General features: G+C 57.5%; 1 protein-coding gene across 1 annotated transcript; it reads right to left on the bottom strand.

Moving 5' to 3' along the window:
- Positions 1 to 2,097: 2,097 nt before the first annotated feature.
- INSRR (insulin receptor related receptor) lies at positions 2,098 to 18,609 on the bottom strand. Its single transcript, XM_029230921.1, has 22 exons — positions 18,035 to 18,609; positions 13,866 to 14,417; positions 11,984 to 12,287; positions 11,744 to 11,886; positions 11,386 to 11,530; positions 10,316 to 10,530; positions 9,908 to 10,034; positions 8,255 to 8,493; positions 7,874 to 8,041; positions 7,586 to 7,781; positions 7,359 to 7,400; positions 7,061 to 7,281; positions 6,683 to 6,819; positions 6,436 to 6,598; positions 6,130 to 6,235; positions 5,383 to 5,435; positions 4,970 to 5,199; positions 4,384 to 4,494; positions 4,093 to 4,252; positions 3,673 to 3,802; positions 3,413 to 3,547; positions 2,098 to 3,152 (listed from the first exon to the last, which is right to left on the bottom strand). Exons 1-22 carry the CDS (start codon positions 18,117 to 18,119, stop codon positions 2,909 to 2,911), a joined length of 3,906 nt encoding a protein of 1,301 aa, XP_029086754.1. The 5' UTR covers positions 18,120 to 18,609; the 3' UTR covers positions 2,098 to 2,908.
- Positions 18,610 to 21,845: the final 3,236 nt, after the last annotated feature.

The raw sequence follows: 21,845 nt of genomic DNA, 5'->3' as shown, positions 1-21,845 counted from the left end.
GGAACTGTGAACACCCCTATTTGTCCTGCCTCAACCAAGGCCTGGTCCAGTGGCACAGCTCACCTGACCCCGGACCACTTGACCTCGAACCCTCCTGCCCCAGGCCTTTGGGCCTCTCACTATGGAGGACTCCAATCTCTTCCCCACAAAGATGCATCAGTTGCTCCTGAGCTGGGAGGGGGCGGGACATGAGACCTAGAGCCTCCAGCATCCCTTTGCCCAGGTGGGGGACTTGACGAGAGGGCACAAGAACAGTTCCAAGGGGGTAGATGGTAAACATGTAATTCTTTTAATGCTAATCTGTCTCCACACCATTTCCTACCCTTCCTAGCCAGCTGCAGGTTATTTTTTCTGGACTTCTGTCTGAATCGGCGTGTGGGGGGGAGGAGGAAATCAAGAAAGTTGTTTCTGGACTATTTTAGTCACTGCCCTCATCCTTCTGCCTCTGTGGTAGGTGTCCGTCACTCTCCTTCCCCGGGCCAACCTATTGTCTGTATTTAGCTGTCTCTGAGAGAGGACACTTCTTCCCTCCACAAAGCTTCTCTGTATAGTTGGGAAGTCCCTTCTGAAGTCTAACCAACATCTTTCTTGCTACCTTATTACGTCTACTTTTTTTTCTTTAATTTTATTGGAGTATAGTTGATTTACAATGTACATCCACTTTTTTTCTAGGACATAGATGGCAGTAGAGTTTGTCTTCCGGCATCCCTACATCTTTCTCCAAAACGTTCTTTTGGGCCAGTCACCACCTGCTCATCTTTGGAGGTGAAGCACAGGCAGTGTTTTTCTGAAGCCCTCTTTTCTTCAACTCCCAATCCCTTCTTTAAGCCCTTCCACATCCACATGCCCAGCGCTTCCTAAGCACGCAATGTCCCATCCTGTGGAGGTTAGGGGACATGGGTGGTGGGGAGATGACTTGACCCCAGTGCTGCCCTCTGGGCCTGTGCAAGTGCAGGTGTGCCTGTCTGCTGTGCGAGTGTGTGGGTCTCAGATCCAGGGCTTATGTGTGGAGTCTCTCCTCCCTTGTACTCGCTGGTGGCCTGACACCAGCCACTCAGGGAGGGAGGAGAGAACAACCTTCCCCACTCTTTTTTCCCTAAGCTGTGGTTCCGCCAGCAACCATTAGGGGTCACTGTTGCCTTAGCTAGCAATGACAGGCAGGGACAGGGAAGGGCAGGGGCGCGTGCGGTGGGACACGTGGTCCTTGCTGCCCACCTGGACCCTAACAGGATAGTGTCTGAGTTGTGGTTAGCATAGAGACGGCCTCGCACAGACTCATGCACACTCCGCTCATGCCTTAAGGAGCTGTGGTTTTCCGGACAGGTGCTGGAGTGAGCAAGCACGCTTAGAAGTATAAACCTCCGCAGAACCCCTGTGTGTGGCAGCATGGGAGCTCTGGCCCTGAGGACCTGGATGCAGGAAAGGCTGATACAGGATGCGAAAAGGCCTTGAGCCAGGCCCAGCCCCTTCTGCTACCACCCCCTTCACCAAGGTTTTAAGTCGTTCATCTGTAGCTCCTCCCCTTCGAATGCCCTGATGGCACTGGCATAAGAGCCTGGAAACAGACTCCCATGTGCTCCTTTAACCTGCCTCCGGGGCATCTCTGCTCCTGGGATGGAATAACAGTAGGGAGCCAGACACACAGACTCTGCTCTGACGTGTGTCCCCTGCCTTGCCTGGGGGGCATCCAGCACGGACTGGTGATGTCATCAGTACCCCTCCCCCACCCCAAGTTCTGCCCACTTCAAGTCTGTCCTGTAATACCCCAGGAAATGTCTGCCCAGTGGAAATACGGAGGGATGAGGTGTAGGGGACGGGTTGGTGAGGCTGGGAGGCCAGATACGAAGGTTCCCCTGCCGGGCTCAACCACTTCTGGCCACCCGAGCCGCAGATAATAGCAGGATGGTCCTGCTTCACTGCCATGGCAGCCCTGGCTGCTCAGTCCTCATGGAGGTGGTGTTTGACAGCAGTGTATTTATCCTATATCACTGCCTCAGGGTCACCACCTCAAGTCCCCAAGGAGGGAGGGAGGAAGTTCATCCAGTGTTAACACCATATAGATGGAGAGATAATGGGCTGCCCGGGACCAGGGTATAAACAGACCTCGGCCTTTATTGTGCCTTCTCCAGTCTTCCCATGAGAGGCAGGGGTGGGGGGCAGAAGTGAGGGCAGGGAGGAAGCAAGGCTATTAAAGCCTTAATAATCCAAGGGTAGGAGGGGGATTGAGGGGGAAAGGACTGGGAGAAGGGGTGAATCTGCCCCAAGGGAACGCCCTGGAGAAGAGGAAGGGGGAGCACCAAGCTTGGGGTCTTTGGGTATGGCAAAGGAGAGGAAGGGGGGTGAGGGCAGGCCTCCAGGCCAGGCTGGGAACCCACTTGCCCGGGTCCCTGGGTTCTCCTCACAACCCCCGCGGAACGGGGCAGAGGGGAGGAGATGAGAGGAGCAGTCACGTGGATGCCCAAACCCAGCCTCCCAAACACAGACAGAGAGGGTTCCAGCCCCGATTCTGGTTGCTCATCTGGTTTCAAACGCGCTGGTGGCCCCAGATGCCCACAGGAGCTCCGAAGCCGAGGGTGGGGTTCCCCAGACGCTGCCTCTGGGGCGGGCAGGTCTCTCTTCCTAGTCTGAGTAGGCTCTCTCACTCAGAGGGCAGGATGTCTTGTCCTTGGTCTAACCTCCACTTCTGTTGTGGCCTTGATTACGTCCTCATGGAGGATCAGATTCCTGAGAAAATCTGTCCTGCCGTGACTCTGCTCTGCTCTCCCTGTCACCCCCGATCTGTCCTGCTCCTGCTCTCTGTGCCCCCCTCGGCCACCCCCTGCCCTGTCTCAGCATCTCACGGCTGCAAAGGTCAGGTCCCTTCCTCTCTGCCCATGGGAGGCCAACCAGCCAGGGAATGGGGTGCCCCTCAGTGCCCTGGACCCCCATTTTGGGGGCTGAAGTCTGAGGAAGCCCCTTTAGGGGTTGGCGGGGAGTCGGGCTCTGCATCTGTGGGCAGCAGCGAGGCCCGGGCCCCCCGGCACTCTGGGCTGTAATAGAAGGAAAGGAGGCGGAATGAGGGCCGCAGCTCTTCCTGTATGCTGTCCAGGATGTGGGTAAAAGTTGGGCGCAGGCGCGGGTTCTGCTGCCAGCAGCGGTGCATCAGCTCCTGCCTGGTGGAGGTGGGGGGCAGTGTCAGAGGGGTGCACACGTCCTGCCTCCTGCACTGAGAGGGTCAATCAGTGTGATTGTAGGGGTGGGTCATGGGGGATTATGTCTGAGAGGGTCACAGGGGAGTAAATGGGGGTTGTAGTGGGGATTTTGAGTTGGAGGGCTCAGAGCTGGGGATCAGTGCAAGTAAAAGCATCAGAGGAGGTGGGCCAGACTCACGGGGGTGGGACAGGTATAGGCAGGGCAGACTGGGGTGACTCACAGCTGAACGGGACAGCTCTCCAGCTCCTCTAGGACCCCGCCATCCATGACGAACTTGAGCACCTGCTCATTGGATAGGCCCTGGTAGGGTTGTTCAGCCAGGGTCACAATCTCCCAGAGCACCACGCCAAATGACCTGGAGGACGTGGAGGAGGGCCTGAGCCCAGCACCCTTGATGCAGCTCAGCGCACCCTAAGGAGTGCACCCAGGCCTCTCCCAAGGCCCTGCCTCCACACCCCCTGAGCTCCAGCCAGGCCCCACCAGACATCCGAGTGGGTGGTGAAGATTCCATCTTTGAGGGACTCAGGGGCCATCCAGCGCACAGGCAGCAGCCCCTTCCCGCCCTTGCGGTAATAGTCTGTCTCATACACATCTCGAGTCATCCCGAAGTCTGGAAAGTGAGGGTAGACGGGGTGTGGGGCAGCAGAGCCATTCACCAGCTCCTGCCCCAGGAATACCTCTCCCAACCCTCTCCACCTCCAAGAATCCTGGAATGTGAGGGCTCAAAGGACCTCAGAGATCATCCCATCCAAATCCTGCTGCCCTCGGACGAGGAGACTGAGATCCAGGGTGGGGGGCTATCAGGGACAGAGCTGTGGGACAGGCCTGGGTCTCCTCAAGCCTCGCTTAGGGGGAGTCACTCTACCCAGGCTGCCCCCACCCGCCTGGCCCCCTCTGTACCCCCGATCTTGACGGTGAAGTCCTGGGACACCATGCAGTTTCGGGCCGCCAGGTCTCGGTGCACAAACTTGTTGGCAGCGAGGTAGGCCATGCCATCTGCGATCTCACCAGCCATCTGGATCATATCTCCCAGTGCTGGCCGAGGGAGCCCAGGGTTGTTCTAGAGCCAAGAGAGGGGGCTAGTGAAGTAGGAGCTTGAGGCTGGACTCCTGCCCAGTGATTACCCCTATAGCTGTGCCCAAGTCCTCTCTAACTCCCCAGCCCCTCACCCAGGATCTTCCTGGTCCCTACCTCTGCCTCAGGCCGCAAAGATCGAAGATGGCTCTTGAGGTCCCCTCGGGTCATTAACTCCATGATGACCAGAGTTGGCTGGCCCTGAGACACCACACCCAGGAGACGTACCTGGGATGGATAAAGAGCCTGGTTGCAGGTCTACCCAGCTCCCTTGATCTCCCTGGCCAAAACCTTGTTCTGCTCTCACAGCTGACCCAGACACCAACCCTCCTAACCCCAACCATGACCATAACCCTCATCTTGACCTAACAATGACCCTGGCGCTAACCCATGACCCTAATCGACCTATCATCCCGATCTTCATGATTGAACCAGCTCTGACCGTGATCCTAATGATGATGTGAACACTCAGTGTTGACTTCCACCGGGACTGACTTCAGCCCTAGCCATGAGCCTACCGTGGCCCTGTGATGACCCTGTTTCGGCTCTAACCCCAGCCATGAGCTTTACCCCAATTAGGATCCTAACCACAGGCCCAACCCTGAACTTGATGGTGCCCTGAAATCATCTCTGATCTTTTCCCTCTTACCACCTGAACTTCACCCTAATTTTGACCCTGACAATGCCCTTGACCCTCCCTTACCACATGGTGACACTTGAATGCCTTCATGACAGAGGCTTCCTTGAGGAACTCAATGCGTTCTCGTGGGCTGGCCAGCTCATTCACCGTCTTCAGGGCCACGGGCGTGAGCTCCTCTCCAACCTCAAGTCCTTGTGCCAGCCCCTCGTATACCATCCCAAAAGAGCCCTGGCCCAGTTCCCGGATTATGGAGATCTGCTCCCGAGGCACCTCCCACTCATCAGGGATGTACACTGAGAGGAAGTGGGAGTCACAAGGCAAGGGTACTGCTCTCTGCCACACCTCCACCCACTCCCCTTCTCTTCTGAAGGGCTCGGGTCCCAAGGCTGCCTTCTCCAAGATGGTCTGGAAGTCTGCCTCTTCTCCCCTCCTGTCTCCCTTTCCCACACCACCCGTCCAGCCACCCCCAGACCTACTATGAGAGGCACTGAAGTACTCCGGATTCACAGAGGTATACAGCGTGCTGTTTCTGCAATGGGAGGTGAGAGGGTCAGGCTGGAAGGGTCCTCGGGAAGGAAGAAGCAATGTCAGAGGACAAGGAAGAGGGACATTACAAGGAGGAAGGAAGTTGCTGATCATAACCCCTAGCTCTGATCAGGGTGACCCCTGGGGAACACCAAGCACTTTCCAAGCTAGTCTTGGTCCTAGTCCTGGGATCTGGGATCTGACAGGCTGGGAAAAGGGAGGACAGAAGTAGAGAAGCTGCTGTCTGCTCAGCTAGTCCTCAGAACCCAGCTAATCAAAGTCCTGCCCTCAGTTCCCTCTCATGTCCAGCCTTAGGGGGATCTGACATCAAGAATCCCAGGATCCCAGGACACATCCTGAGGTCTCCTGCTTCTCCCCCTGCTATGATAGGACCAGTTTCATTAGTTCTCAGGCTAAGAGTATGGTGACCAACAGACCCAGTGTGCCCAGACTGAGGGGTTTCCCAGGATTTGGGACTTTCACTACCAAAATCAGGAAAGTCCCAGGCAAACGTGGACAAGTTGGTCCCCCTAACTGAAAGGTATGTCTCTTTCCTCCATGCCGCCCCCAGGGGAAGAGTTACTGCTTCTAAGGAATTCCTTTCTGCTGTCTCATCTACTACCCTCTGATTGCACTGACCTTATGATGAGGGCTCAGGGAAGAAGGGGGTTGGGAACCAATATGGGACTTGTCATCACCTCTTCTTGCTGTAGAAGAAACCGAGGGCAGCAAGAATGATGAGCAGCATGAGGCCCACGGGGGTGACAGTGAGAAGGACGTGCAGCCCCCCGGAGTCTTCCTCCTCTGGTGGCCAGAAGGTGGCAGAGGTTTGGGTCAAAGATGGAGAAGTCAGAGGGTAGAGGACACTTCTCTTTCCACAATGGGAGGTGAGGATGGGGGAGGGATGGGGTGGAGGGGCCTGTGGTTTCCACAATGGGAGATGTGGCTGGGGACCCAGGTGGGGCTGTTTGGGAGTACAGGTCTGGGACAGCGGCTCTGCACACCTGGACCAGGGATGTAGAAAGCGACACCGTCTGTCCAGGAGCCATTGCCAGCCAGGGAGGTTGCCCGAACTCTGGCAGAGTAGTTTCCAGGAGGCAGCAGGGCCAGGTGGACGCCCCCAAACTTGGCATATCGCAGGCGGGACACACACAGCACTGTGGCCTCCTGAGGGCAACACAGAAGAGCTGGCTGGGAAGAGGATGGAGGCACAAATTGGGGCTAGGTTAGGGTGTTTCCTGGGGTACCTACCTCTCCCAAGCGGCGGTACTTGACTTCGTACTTGAGAATGAGTCCGTTGGGGTCTGGTGGCTCGAGCCAGTGTAGGAGAACACTGCTCTTACTGGCTGCCTCCCAGGCCACCTTCCCTGGGATGCCATCAGCCTCTCCTGCGGGAGAGGGCATCAGGCAGCCCGGCCACAAGTATTTCCTCTCACCTTCATGCTCAAACCCAAGGGCGCTAAACCGGGAGGTTTGAGGAAACGCTGGGATTATGGGGACTGGAAAGGTTGAGCAAACTGCGGTCCTGAGGTTGGCGGGAGGTCAAACTGGCTGGTTGGAGCACTAATTGGTTAGGGTCCTTGGGGTCGGTGTGTGGGCGGGGTAGAGCTGGGGGTGGGGGTCACCTACTGTGGGGCATGGTACGTGCAAAGACGAAGGTGGCAGCGCTGCAGCCCACAGTGTGCGCCGCGTGGTTGCAGGCATGGATGTCGATCCGGTACTCTGTGAAGTGGCGCAGGCCCTTCAGCACCGCTCGCTCCCGGGGCACTTTGTCCTCCTGGATCTCGAAATCCGAGCTGTTCCCCCCAAGCCGGAGGGCCCCGGCTGCCCGGCGGTGCCTCCCTGAGTCCCTAGGGAGGGCGCGAGTCAGAGCCAGGCCCCGGTCCCGGGAGCCACGCCTCTCGGCCCCTGCTCCGCCCCCGCTCACCTTTGAGGGCTCTTATTGATGGACGTCACCTTCCAAGGGGATCTGGGGAGACCGGGGGATCGGGGGGGGGGGGGGGGGGCCCTGTCAGGCCCGCCTGGAAGGCGCCCCAGTGCCCTCTGCAACGGCGGACCGCCTCCCAACCCCACCCACAACCCAGGCCCCGCCCCGCCCCGCAGACCCCGCTCGTCAGCACCCTGGCCTCCCGGCTCTCTCGTGCCGAGACGCACTTTGGGATGGTGATGGCGTTGTGTAGAAAGTTTTCAAACTTCTTCTGGAAGGAGGCCTCCTGTGCCTCCAGCGGTGGCAGGACCTGCCCAGGAGGTGGGTGCTGGCAAGGGCAGCAGCCAGGCTCCCTGTCGGCCTCGAGCTCCCCGTCTTCGCGGTCGAAGCGGGGCTCGTTGTTGCTGGTGGGCAGCCGCAAGCCTGGTGCGGCGGCGGCGAAGGAAAGAGTTAGACTGGCAGCGCCCGCGGCCCGACACCCCAACCCCTCCGGTCCGCGCCTCCTCCTTGCGCACCGCGGTGGCAGTAGTCATTGAGGTAGAGGTCGCTGTCCTCTGCCAGGCGTTGCCACAGCACCAGGTAGTAGGTGATGTTTCCGTTGCGCTGGGTCGGTGGCTTCCAGCGCACCAGCAGGTGGGAGGAGGAATTGGACGTGGAGATGACGTCCTGGGGCACTGTGGGTGCTGGGGGTGTGAGTAGGGTACAACTGAGGGGCTGCAGATCCCCCTTTCAAATACTGTCTGGTTATGGGCCCTTCTCTCTGAGGTCCAGCCTCCCAGCCTCTATAGGCCCGGTGTTCAGTGACCCAGCTTCTCTATTTCTGGTGCTTGGGTTCCCCCATTCTCACTAGGACCCAGGCATTTAGCTCCCAACCCCCTTCAAAGGCTTCAGCCTACCTGCAGGTAAGGTTCGGAGGTAGATGATGGGGCTTTGGGCTCCTTGGTGGGGGCTGTCCTCTTCAGTGGTCAGCGTGATGGCCCGCACAAACACTGCGTACTGTGTCCAGGGCTTCAGCGGGGCTAGGGTCACACCTGGCTCCTGGGTGCGGCTTAGGGGCAGTTCCACGTCCAGTAGGTTCCAGCTCTGGGCCCCACATGCATCTGGACCTACATGCTCTGTGGCATTCTGGAATGGGCTGAACACCCCATCCCTAGAGATGAGGGGCAGCTCAGCCCCAACCCCAGTTTCTAGCATCCCCCTCCTCTCTGAATCACTCCAAGACTGTCATTGTCATGCTTCTTCCAGTATGAGGGCATTCAGAAGCAGGTGTGGGTCTGCCCTTTGGGGCAGGTGCCTCGTGGACATGACACACTCACTGAGTGGGTCTGCTCAGAGCTGGAATTGAGCCAGGATCCCCAGTATATCTCTAAGGGAGCACAGCCATAGCCACACCGCAAGGCAGATGCTAGGGGAATTTCCTGAAAGACCTCGAAGATTCTTTGCCCTTTGAGTCCAAAGGCAGTGGTGTATAGTCCTGCAGAATGTGAGCTGTACAACCGGTGGGTAGGGGTGGGAGGCCGGGGCTTTACATTGCAGTCCATGTTAGCATTCCTTAACGTGCGGTCCATGGCCCAGAAGATTCAGCATTACCTGAATGCTGAAGCTTGTTAGAAATGCAGATTTATGGGCCCTGCCCAGGACTAATGGAATCAGAATCTGTGGGAGCAGGGCCCAGGAATCTGTATTTAACAAACTCTCCAGCTCCTCGTGCTAGAGTCCTTCATCTTCCACTGAGGCCTAGGAGAGCCTTGGCCCTGTGAGCAGGCCTCCCACCATTAGTTTTTCTCCCTTCCTCCCAGGCCAGGCCCTGTGCTAGTGGGCAACTAAGATCTCTCCATTTTAATTCACAGGAAATCATTCCAAACCAGGTGGCTCCCATCTTCTATCTACCACAGAGGGTTAGTACTCCTCACTCCTGCTCTCCCAGCTTGCCTTCCCAAATCCATCTCTCTCCTCTAAAGAGTTCTATTTTTGATCCCTAGCCATGCTTTTGGAGAAGTTCTTCCTGTGGTCTAACCACTATCCATCCTGCTATGGTCAGTACATTCTCTCCAAAGAAAAGAGCAGCTGGTCCTTGGTTGTCCCTGCTCCCTCCCTTCCTCAGGCTTTAATGAAATGCTGGCAAGGATATGCATAAAACTGACCAAATTAGTGGGTACTTCCCAAACCGCTGCTGGGGCAGGAGCATGCGGTCGGTACAAAACATTAGCCTAGTGAAGTGAAGTTTAATTATCCAGGCCTTCCCAGCAGGGCGCCTCTCCTGGGCTTTCAGAAATCCTGATTGTCCTCTCCTCATCACTGGTTAAGGTGAAACTGAGGCACGAAGGGATGAAGAAGGTGAGAGGAGAGAGCCAGACGTGGGCCCTACGAGGGAGTACGACTCTGGGGTCCTGGCTTGCTGGCTCCCCACAGCCCCCCCGGGGCTCTGCCCTCACCTGCCTGCGGTCGTGAACAAACTGACGTGGTCGGGCTCTGACCCCGGCCCGCTCTGGCCCTGGCCCCGCCCCCGCTCTTGCCCCACCCACTCTGGCCCCGCCCCCGCCACTCACGACTCCTTGTAGTACACGATGAAGCTGAGTAGGTCGCGAGCCTCCAGCGGCTCGAAGCGCTCCCAGCGCAGCAAGATACGGTCGGCCTCCGTCACGTTGGACACGAAGCGCAGGGTGCGTGTCTGGCCTGTTCAGGGTGAAGGGCGAACACTTGCTCTTGACCGTGTTGAGAGCACCTGCTTGAGCCGCCTACTCCCAACCCCCACCCTGACGCCGCAGCATCCCACCCCCAACGTGGCCTCTGAAGAGAAATGATCACATTGTCCCCTTCAAGCGTCCCCTTCCACCCGGGAGCATGTCTGGTATATTTCAGTGTGTGTGAAAGTCAGCGTGTGCGTGCGTCTGGGTGTTCCTTGGGGTCACATCTCTCACTGCCAGGGTGCCAGGGGTTGGGGTATTGGGCCTCACAGGCAGCTCGGTCTCCGTTGGTGCGGGGATTGATCTCTGCCTTGTTTTGCCGTCCCTTCGTGCCAGTCACCTCCTCCAAGCGGTAGATGTGTTCCAAGCAGAGGCGTGGGTTGAAGGCGAAGTATATCTTGCCCATGGGAATGGTGAGCCCCGCAGCCACCCAGGAGCCCAGCTGTTGCAGGTTCTGGTTGTCCAGCACGTACAGAGTGTAGTTCCTGGGGGAGGCCAGGAAACCTTGCTCTGCACGGCCAGTGGGGGCAAGGGGTGAGGAAGGGGGTGTCTTACGGGTTCTTCCTGAAGGGGCTGCACTGGGGGCACAGGGAAGGAGCGGCACACAGCAGCCCACCCACACCAGTACACACGGGGCATTCGTACACACCCACTCGGTGCCACTGACCAGAAATGTGAGGTCCGGCAAGTCACCCACACTCTGTGTTTTCCTCATCAGTGAAATGGGGTCAACTGTTTTTCTGCCTCCCTCCTTCCCTCATCTCACATTAATTGAGCACCTGCTACGTGCCAGGCTCTGTCCTGGCTTTGGGGACACAGGGAGGAGTGGGACTCAGCCTGGGGCTATGCCTCTCCAGCTGGAGTGGGGGCACCCCTGGGGGTACATGAGAAACCACTTGGCTGGATGGTAATTTAAAACATTATTTTGAAAAATCCTGGCTACATTAAGGGTAGGCCTCGACTGGTAAAGGTAGGAATGGGTTTCAAACCCAGGCAGTCTTGCTCTGCAGCTAAGAGGATCAGATGATAACAATTATAGCCAATACATATAGAGTTATATGTAACTATAATTTTATGTAGTAATATATACTTTGTTTCAGGCTCTGTTTTAAGTGCTTTATACATAACAACTTAAGTAATATTCACAACAGCCCTAAGAAATAAGTAGAGTTATATTAACCCCATTTCACAGATGAGAAAGTTGAGGACCAGAGAAGTTAAGTAACCTACCCAGAGTCACACAGCTAGTAAGTAGCAGAGCTGGTTCCCATACTCTTCACCACAGTTCTGGGAGTGTTGGGGAGGAGATGAGACAGAAGGAACTATTTCTGACCCCTTACCCATCCACCATGGTGTCCCCCCGGATTAGTTTGAGGTTCTTGAAAAAGCCTAGGGACACGAGGGCAAAGGAGTGCTTGATTTTGAGGAAGCCAGTGATGGTCTCTACCAGTCCCAGGCTGCGCTGCAGCTCCAGCTCCAGGTTATCTGGGAATGGGGAAGACAGGGCTGGAGCAGGGGCAAGGAAAGTGATGGTTCCATTGGGAGGGGGGAGCTGAATGGGGGCCAAGGGAAGGGGGCCCTCAGGGCTGGGACCCAGGATGGTGGAAAGCGGTGCTTTAGCTGGCTCATTGTAAGGGGTGTGGCCTGGAGGAAGGGTGTGGCCAGGAGGAGAGGTATGGTCCTGAGGAAGGCACTAACAGCCTTGACGAAGATTGAGGATGAGGCTCCCTTCCACGTGGGTGCAGCCCACCAGATCCTGGGCTGCCTGGACAGAGTCGATGGTCTTGGTGCCCACTTTGCACTCTTTGGGGCATAGCCCCTCGCATTTGTGGCAGAATATGCTAGTAGGGACAAGCAGAGGATGTGGCATGAGCCCTGGACCAGTGCGGGCCTCCTCACTGCTCCAAGGGTGCCCCCCCCCGCCCACCTGACACTCACCTGCTGTCATTACGGGTGAAGCCTGGAGGGCACTGGGCCAGGCAACTACCCTGGTGGATGCCAAAGGTGGAGGCGCGGCCAGGCACAGAGCGCAGGCTGGCACAGTGCTCGGCCGTGACGCAGCGCCAGGACTCATGCTGGTAGGTGCCTGGAGGGCACGCCCTGTGGCAGGCACCCTGGAAGTAGAGGTGACGGCAGGCGACACAGGCATGGGGGTCTTCTGGCCGGCTGCAGCCTCCCAGGCATTCAGTGTGGCAGCACTCACCCCTAACTGTGCAGGCCAGCCCACGGGGACAAGGGCACACTGTGGGCAGAGTGCTGCATTAGACCTTACCCATGCCTCCTTGGTCCTAGCTCCACCCCCTCCTCCTGGGCTAGCACTCTTAGTCTGCACCCAAATCCCTCCAGCTCAGATGACACTGGTTGCCGACTCTGTTTTCTGCAGACGGGGGCTCTTGAAGATAGGGACCGTGGCCCCTCTCTGTGACTCCTCACCTCCCACAGTGCCTAGTCAGGGGTGTCAGAGCTCAGGACCAAGCAGTGACCTTGTCTATCAGGGCTGCTGCTCCCCAGCCTGCTGTCCTGTCTAGGCCTAGTGCCCAGATCATTGCCAGGCATGGGGCCAAGGTGAACAAGTCAGCTTCTCCTGAGGAGTGAGGTCCAGGGCAAGGTGGGTCTGGGAGTGTGTAGGAGGAGGGGCCGTCCCTGGTCGTTTGGCCCATGCCCCTGCCCCTACTTCCTCCCTCTTCAGCGCTCTGCCCTGGGTGGGAGGTGGCCCCAAGTAGATGTGGATGGGTTTGGGGCCGGGTGCCAACGGCCTGGCGACTCTGCACAGTGGCAGCTGGATGTCTGTGGGAGCGATGCGTGTGGCAAGGGTCAGCCAGGGTGTGTTGACACTGTACAGAGAGAGGACATGCAGCAGCTGTGTTTACAGCCAACAGGGAGATATTGGGGAGGTGGGGCCCAGTGGATACAGCAGGGATCTGGTTACTCTTCTGCCCTCACGCTGAGGCATTGGGGTGAGGGGAGCTGACCTCCAGGAGCTGCGTGGAAAGAGCCTCAGCTTGGGGACCCCAGATCTGCTTCCAGTCTCTGAAGGTCTTCTTTCCCTCCCCTATAACTTTCACTTCCTCCTCCAACCATCCCCTCCTTATTCCACTCCTCCTTTCCTCCACTCTTTCCTTCTGTTTCCCCTCCATGTACCTTACCTCCTAAAGAAGATCCCACGTCACATTATTTGTCCTCACCTGCCCTGTCATTCATCTGTCACCTCCTCCTTTCTCCTTCCACCCAGCCCCCAACCTTCCCATTTCAATACTGCCAGCCTGTGCTGAGGCCATTTTTATCAGAAGCATAGAGCTGCTAACATGGCCCAGGCACTGCTCTAATGTTTTACAGAATAGCTCATTCTTCATCACAATGCTCTGATCGTTTTACAGATGAGGAAACTGAGGCACAGATTAGCTAAATAAACATAGCTGGTAAGTAGTAGAGCCGAGAGTCAAACACAGGCCAGTCGGCTTTGCTCTTGTCCACTGCCCCATACTGCTGCTGTGCAGCTGACTTGTATCCATTCACGCCACCCTTCCCCTCCTCACCATGTCCAACTTATACCTATCTTCTACTGTCTCTCCATAACTACCTGATGCTGTCTTGTGCCCACCCCTTGACTGCCTTATGCTACATCAGTTGTTTAACTTTTCTGAGCCTCAGTTCCCTCATCTGCAAAGCTGGAATAGCAACAGCACCTCCCTCATAGGATGAGTGAGGATTAAAATAAATAGTGTCGGCAAAGTACTTACCCATACCATCTTATGGCCAGCCAGCCCCATTTGACCCTGCCCCCTCTGTGCCCCCAGTCATGTTCTGTGCCAGTGCCCACCTCTCTGGCAGTGGCTGGAGGTCCAGCACCTGTAGTCGGTGTGCCCGCTGAAGGTGGTCCTGGCACAGGGCTCGCCAGTGGCGCCCAGCACGCCAGGGCACACGTCGGGACACTCCTCGCCCAGCTTGTTGCCCACAATATGGTTGGCGCCAGGTGAAGGCTGCAGCAGGCCCCAGTCAATGGTGGAGAGGTGGCAGAGCTCCTGGTTCTTCTCCACGCGCACGGCCCCACTCAGCACGGCCCCCAGCGCTGGCAGCCCCACGTCCCGCAGGTGCGGCATCTCGAAGATGACCAGCGCGTAGCCCAGGAAGAGGCGGGCACCGCGGATGACCGCTAGGTTGGGGAAGAGGTCACGCAGGCTCTCCAGGCCATAGACACGGAAGAGCAGCAGGTAGTCGGTGACCTGAATGAGGCGTGGGAAGCTGAGGCCATGGAAGTCCTCGCCGGTGGCCGTGAACATGAGTAGGATCTGCAGGTGGCCCTCCACCACGCTGCAGTTTTCCAGTCGACGCAGCTCTGCCACCTCTGAGCGGATGTCCAGGCTGGGGCACACTGTGGGTACAAGTGCAGGTAGCCCTCAGTACCGTTTGGGCCAAGCACCCCATGCGTGACCTCTTCCCCGGGCCTCAGAGGCCTCATTGGCAGCTTGGAGGATCCCCACCAGATGAGCCAACATGGGCAAAAGTGAGCTTCTGAACTTCCCTCCCAAACTCACGTTCCCTTCTCAGTTGATTGCAACTTCATTCTTGCAGTCAGACTCCAAAACTAAAGCCTCCATGATCCCTTTCCTTGTCTAACCCCTATACTCTGTGGGCTGTACCTTTAAAATGTATCCAGGGCCACCTGAGCTGCCTTCACCATCATCTTCTCCTGGCTTTACAGCAATAGCTTCCTAAATAGTCTCCTCACCTCCACCCTGTCCCCCCTTTCTTCTCTCTTCCGCTCTATAGCCAGAGTGGAAACACAACGCACAAGTTGGATCACTTTCCTCCACTGCTCAAAACTCCCCAATGGCTTTCATCTAGCTGATGAAAAGCCAAAGTCCTTACCGCAGCCTACAGGGTCCCTGCAACTCTCCAACTTCACCCGCTTTCTCTCTCTTCTTCAGACGCACTGGCCACATTGCTGTTCCTCAAACAAGCTAGCCAAGCTTCTGCCTTGGGGGTCTTTGCACTTTCTGTTCCCTCTGGCTAGAACACTCTTCCCTCTCAATGGCTCCCTCACCTCTCTTAAGTCTTTGCTCAGATGTCACCTTCTCAATAAGGACTACTCTGACCATCCTATTTACTATGGCAACACTCCCTACCCCCCTTCCTACTTTTTTTGGTAATAAATAAATTTATTTATTTATTTATTTTTGGCTGTGTTGGGTCTTTGCTGCTGCGTGGGCTTTCTCTAGTTGTGGTGAGCGGGGGCTTCTCTTCTGGCGGTGCATGGGCTTCTCATTGTGGTGGCTTCTCTCGTTGTGGAGCATGGGCTCTAGGCACGCGGACTTCAGGAGTTGTGTCACGTGGGCTCAATAGTTGTGGCTCGCGGGCTCTAGAGTGCAGGCTCAGTAGTTGTGGCACACGGGCTTAGTTGCTCTGTGCCATGTGGGATCCTCCCGGACTAGGGCTCGAACCCGTGTCCCCTGCATTGGCAGGCAGATTCTTAACCACTGCACCACCAGGAAAGTCCCACTCCCCTTCCTACTTAATTTTTCTCCAAATGCTTAACGCTGACTAATATACAATTTACTTATTTATTTTGTTTATTGTAAGCTCCAGAAGGGCAGGGATCATTGTGTAATTCATTGCTGTATCCTTGGTGCCTGGTATAGTGCCTGGCATGAAATTGGTGCTCAATAAATATTTGATGAAGGAATGAATGAATGAAATCTGTGACTGGGCAGCAGTAGTCTGAGCTTCAGACACTCCACTTCTCTCCCAGGCCTGAGAAAGCTAGATGCCTGGTCCCTGCAACTGTTTACTCTCGAAGGGACATTCCGTGCCTCCCATTGCCAAAAGTTCAAGTTTAAATTCCTCAGCCTGACATTCCAGGGTGTTGATAAACTGGGCCCCGCTAATACCTCCAGCCTCAGAAGAGTTCCTTGGCCTGCCAACACCCTCAGTTCTTGCCCTGAAAGCCTCAGGTCAAGCCCCCGCCTTCCCTGGCCCTCTGAGTTAATCACTTCAGCTCAGCTGCACTTAGTCCAGCACCCACACCAGAACACCTGGGGTACTGCCCCAACATTGCTTTCTGTCTGTCTGTCACCCCCTCCAAGGAGGGAGGCTGCTAAGGGTAGGACCCTTGTTAGTCAGCATCCCCACATGGTGCCCAGTTCAGGGCAGGAACCACTGGGCACTCAGGGGTTGTGGGTTGAATCGATGGACATCTGGATCCCAAGTCCAATCCTCCCTGGGGGACCTGGGTGTGTCTGGCTTCTCTGGATCGCAGGGCCCCAGCCCCCCTTTTCTTTCTTTCCCCAAGGCACGTAGGACCATTCTCCTAATGGGCTGGATACCTGGTCCCTGCACTCACTTCTCCCAAGGATACCTTCCATGTTCCCCACTCGGGAAGTTTCAGGTCTGAATCCTTCAGCTTGCCATTCAAGTCCTGCTAACCTCTCCAGCCTCCACTCCCTCCCTTCCTACCCAGCCCTCAAGCAACAAGGCACCCATCATACATACCCAGGCCCATCCCCTGATGGTGAAAAGGGGGTGGCCAGGCTAGGCTGGCTCCCTGGGGCTTACTTCACACCTTGTCCCTGTTGTCATTAATGGTCCCTGTGCTTGGCTCTACCCAGCAACTGTGTGTGTGTGTGTATGTGTGTGTGTGTGTGTGTGTGTGTGTGTGTCTGAGCACATGCAGGTACACATGCACACACACAGACAGGGAGAATGAGAAAACACTTCTAGTCCCTCCAGGCAAAGGCCAATCAGGCTCTGCAGGCAGATGGGGGGTTCTCTCAGGAGCCCACATGCCACTTCCCATCATGCCCCAGCCTCTCTAGGGCTCCCCTGATGGGAGTCATTTGGAAAAACAAATCTACGACCTTCACAGGTTAACCCCTGCCTGCCTCCCTTCAGGACATGGTGGTGTGCAGAGCTGCACTGGGAACAGGACATCTGGGTCCCCTGACCAAACACTGCCCTCCCCCGCCCCCCTGCCCCCAGGGCCGTGCTCCTGTCCTGACAGCTGTGCTCCTGGCTGGCATTTGCTATGCCCTGTCCTGGCACAGCAGTGGAGGAGGGGAGGGGTGGAGGAGGGGAGGGGTGTAGGGGTGGGGCTATGCCTTGCAGGCAGTGCCTCTGTGACTAGCACTCTTCAGGGGACCCCCTGCCCCAACCCACTCACATCACTCCTCTGTCTCTGCAGGAAGGGGAGACTCTGCTCTGCCCCTGGAAGTCCCAGTCTGAGGGCATCACGGGACCCCTCAGGCAGGCACAGAGAACTGGATTCCTGAGTTTCCTCAGTCTGGAAGGGAATGGTGGGTGTGGGGAAAGGGACATCTCTTCATCCTTCCGCCTTTGAATCTTCCACCCTCAGCACTTTTTCCTCTCCCTGCCAAGCCCCCAGCACCCTCATGAGGGCCACTTCGTCTACATGGTCCCAACCCCCAAAACCCTACACATGGGAAGTGTTTAGCCTGGGGACTAATTAAAAGAAGCTCCCTACCCCAGCAGATGGGCCCTCAAAGTGGGGGACATGGGACAGAACCTGGAGACAGGAGCTCAGGACCCCAGCCTAGCTTGATCTCTCAATTCTCTGAGCTTCAGTTTCCTGTCTGCACAATGGGTTCAGTTACTTAATGGTGCCTAGTTTTCAGCTCCCCTTCCCATCCTGGCCCCTTTCCCAACATTCAGTGGCTCTAGAAAAGACCTCTAAGACTAATCCCCTCATTTTGACTGTCATTCAGGCTTTACTGGGATCACTGTTTCATAAGCAGGAATGGAGGACACCTATTCATCCCTGTTTCAGAGTCCTTCTCATTTCCCAGGGAACTGAGAGGAAAATGCCCACCTCTGGGAAACTAAATGCTCTTCCTGGTGGGAAGTCCTTCTGAGACCTAACCCCAGTCTTCTTGTCGAAGTAAGTAAATAGACATGTTCTGGCTGGAAGCTCAGTGTTTGGCCTCCCAGTCTGCTGGAAGGGAGATGGGGCTCCAGGAGACAGTGCTGGGGACTCACCCTCGCGAGTGTCCAGGCTAAATCCCAAGGAGAGGAGGATCACAAGCAGGCAGGCCACCCATGGCCGCAGACTGGGCACTGCCATTGTCTTAGTCCTTCCTTGTGCCCAGTCCTGACTCTTCTCCAGATGGCTCCGGGGAGGAGAAGGACCTGACAGGCCCTAAGGGACACAGAGATGCAAGCTTCAGAGGGAAGGGGAAGGGAAGGGGCAGAGTGACAAAGAATCCCACACAGAGATGGCAGGAGACAGAAAAAAAGTCATGAGAGCCACAGAGACACAGACGGTGACAGGCCGCTGGAGCCAGAGACTCAGCGTGAAAACAGAGACAGAGAGATGAGGACAGAGATGCAGACAGCAACGGGAAGAGACTCAGAGAGGCTTCCAGGGAAAGAAAGTCACACAGGGTGCAGAGCAAAAGGCAGCGCAAGAGGCCGGTCAACCCCGAGGGCGGAGCAGAAGCCCGGGGGGGGGGTGTCCCGGGGAGCGCGGGACTCGCAGGGGACAGTCTCCCCGGATCCCTCCGGGCGCGCTCGGCTCCCCAGCGCCAGCTGGCCGCGCTGCCGCGGTATCTCCCTGGGTGGCACGCAGGGGCCGCGCCCAGCTCCCGCCTCCCCGCCCCAGACCGAACGGATTGGTTTGCCGGGACCTCTCGGTTCTCTCCGCCCCTCCCGCCAAGCCAAAATATTTAGCCTGACAACTCAGGGGTGGACAGGTCTGTTGGGGAAATAAGGCCAAAATACAGGGGGATGGTGGGCCAAGAACAGAGCTCCCCCCAGCCCCGCTGCGGCTGAGGTGGGTCCCCCCTCCCTCGCCCCTGCGGACTTCTCCCAATTGGGGCTGCACTGCCGGCCGAGCGGCGGCGAGCGACCGGGCCCCTCGGGGAGGGGTGGTTCTAAGTTCGGCCACCTGCTGCCTTGACACCTGGGGGGTAACTGCTGGCAGCAGCGACCCGGTGAGCTTGAAACCCGGCGGGAATGCGACCTGTCTCCGGAATAGTCAAGTCCTTCGCCTCTTTGAGCTCCTGGCAACCTCCTTAGGAGCCTGGCACTTCTGCTTTCGGGCGCAAGGCTCTGTCCTAGTTAAGTCCCTTGGTTCCAACCAAAATCCTCGTGGAGAGGGCAATGACCCCGTGGGGCCCCGCTTCTGTCTGGTCACCTTCCTGAATTTAGGCTACTTGGTCGGTCGGTCTGTCTCTGTCTCGGGAAATTGGGGGACAGTCTGTGCTGGGGCCCTGGTGGAGAAAACTCTCCTCTCGGAAGGCTTCCTTTGCGGGTTCCTTGGGCCCTTCTCTGCCCTACCCTTCTCCAAAAGTCCCTCCTCCAGAACCCCTCTTCCTCCCCCTTTCCCCGGCTTGAGGCCCGCGGGGTGAAGGGGCTGGGACCTGCCCTCTGACTGCTGCTGGGGACCCGGGGCTTTCCGGGTTCGCGGCCTCCTTGGACCGACGGGTCCCCAGCTCCGCCCGCGGGCGGCTCCCGCGTCCGAGGAGCTAAGAGAGCTATTAATTTCTCCGCGCAGAAATCGATGCTCTTGTCAGAACGGCGATCGATGCCAGCCCAGCCCAGCTTGGCTCTGCCCAGCCGGGGGGCCAGTGCCGGCTGGCCCGGGTCAGTGGCTGACGCTGGGTCACCAGGCGCCGCGCAGTGGGGGCTGCAGACTGCGCCCCCACCCACCCAACCTCGGAGGAGCTCACACCTTTGCGCGCGGGCTTCCAGCGCCACCCTGTGGCCTCTCCTGGAAATCGGCGTCTCGGCTCCCGGGTCTCCATTCTCTTGCTGTTTGGGGGCGACACCTTCCCTTTCTGTCTCTTCTGTTTTCCTTCCCCAGGTCCTGCGTTTGGTCATTTGGGGATCCCTTCCCATTTCTTTCTAGGCTTTAGAGAGTGTTTCACCTAATTTATCCCAAATGACATGCACAGTCCCTCAGGCACGCGCCCCGTGAGGCCGGGGGCTGGCTAGGATGACCTGGACAGCAAGCTTTCCCTAAGCTCAGTCATCTCCCCTCCCACCTAAATACAGCTTCTTTAGGCTGGGAGAAATAATGTATTAACTTCCCAGTTCCCCTACTTCCAGCAGACACCTCCGAGGAGTTCTGCGGCTGCCCTTCCGCGACTCCTGGAGCTGGGGTTATCTTGGGGGAGTAGGCTGCCAGGGTGGGGGCAGAGTTGGGGACTTAGAATAGGAGGGGGAGGGGTTGGAGTCAGAGGGGGCGGAGCGAGGCCGGGCGGGGGCCGCTGGCTCCGCCCTTTCCTTGCGGCTGGGTCTTTAACACTGCCCAGCGCACATGTCGCGGGAAGCCAGGCAGCCGCTGCTGGAAGCGCACAGACGGCTGCCTGGCCGGGGCGAGGCGGGCGCCGCCGCGATGCTGCGAGGCGGACGGCGCGGGCAACTCAGCGGGCACCGCCGGGCTACGGGGCCGGGCAGCCTGCTGGCCTGGCTGATGCTGGCATCTGCGGGTGCTGCACCCTGCCCCGATGTCTGCTGCCCCCACGGCCCTTCGGGGCTGCTCTGCACCCGGCCTGGGGCCCTGGATAGCCTCCGCCACCTGCCAGGCGCCGAGAACCTGACGGAGCTGTGAGTGTCTGACGGGCGAGGGGGCGCAGGGACAGGCGGGCATAGCAGTGCCCCGTGGGCACTGGCTTGCCGCTTGCTTGCTGGATCAGGAGGGGCGGGCGCGGCGGGAGGCTGATACCGTGCAGCCCGCAGCTGTGCCTCGGCTTTCCTCCGCTGCCCTGGCAGCCTCCGCAGTTACTGCCTGGAAGTTGGGCTCAGGGCAGCTGCGGTGCCAGCTTCGAGGAGAGGAAAGGGGGCTCTCTGTGGACCAGACCTGAGAGAGCCCAGCCTTCTAGAAACCGCTTTCTGGAGCTCAGCCAGGAGTCCACCCTCTGCCCTATGCAGGGGCTGGCTATCCGCAGAGACATCCCCCCGCCCCCCGCCACCAGTTTGGCATCCTCACCATTTTCCTTTTCCAGGGAGAAATCAGCCCCCTCCCCTTTCCTAGTCATGACCAGGCAACACCAATTCTCTCTGGAATTGGGAATTCAACTGGAATAGGTGGGAGGCGCTGAGGAGCCATAGCTTGGTGGTTGAGCTCTCTTCTTCCCACTTCCACCATCTCTTGTCCACACCACCTCTTGATTTGGACGTGGGAAATGAGAGCCCCACCTGGCTTCCCTCTCCCCACCCCATCTCCCTCACCACCCTTGTCTCCCTACTTTGGGCAGGGAGTCAGGGGCCTTGCTGAGAGACTCTCCTCCCTTCGGGACCGGAAACTAAGAGGAATCTCCAGCATTTGCAGTACTCTGACATCCTGCAGTAATTGGTTACAAAATACTCAAGTACTTTTTAGCAGTGGATGAAACCTATGGGAGTATTCTGTACTTACTGGCCTAGAGGTACTCAAGCATCGCCATGGTGGTGGCTGGAAAATACTTGAGTATTCTATGTGGCTGGTGGGGCCAGCAAGACTTCTAGAAGAAGAAAGGAACTGCTAGAATATTCTCCTCCTGTGGCCTGGGGTTAGCGAATGGGCAAGGAGCCCTGGCCTCATGTATGACAGGCTGGAAGCTATCTGAGGCAGGGGCCATCGATGTCTGGAAGTGACTTGAGCAGCCTGCGATAATTGGCACTGAGTTACTTGGGTATCTTGTGGTAATTAACAGGAAGGTACTTGATCTCTCTCCCTAATGGCCCTAGGGAGATGAGGAGGCAAGATGGCCTTGTCTTGGTCTGGACCTAGGTTTCTGCATGATGGGAGGGGGCCTGAGGTCCAGACTGCCACCCCCAGTCCCGTCCATTCATCACTCTGGGCCTT

This window comes from Monodon monoceros, unplaced genomic scaffold (genome assembly GCF_005190385.1).
Source record: "Monodon monoceros isolate NGI ecotype Baffin Bay Population unplaced genomic scaffold, NGI_Narwhal_1 Super_Scaffold_18, whole genome shotgun sequence".
NCBI classification, from domain to species: Eukaryota; Metazoa; Chordata; class Mammalia; order Artiodactyla; family Monodontidae; genus Monodon; species Monodon monoceros.
This window is presented reverse-complemented; position numbering and strand designations above follow the sequence as displayed.

What these genes read in the sequence shown, in the direction of transcription:
- INSRR (XM_029230921.1), bottom strand. Translation starts at nt 18,119, where the DNA reads ATGGCAGTGCCCAGTCTGCGGCCATGGGTGGCCTGCCTGCTTGTGATC. An exon ending in ACCACCCACTCGGATGTCTG is followed by an intron (nt 3,548 to 3,672) that starts GTGGGGCCTGGC and finishes CACGTCCTCCAG; the next exon opens with GTCATTTGGCGTGGTGCTCT. An exon ending in GAGAGCTGTCCCGTTCAGCT is followed by an intron (nt 3,153 to 3,412) that starts GTGAGTCACCCC and finishes CACCTCCACCAG; the next exon opens with GCAGGAGCTGATGCACCGCT.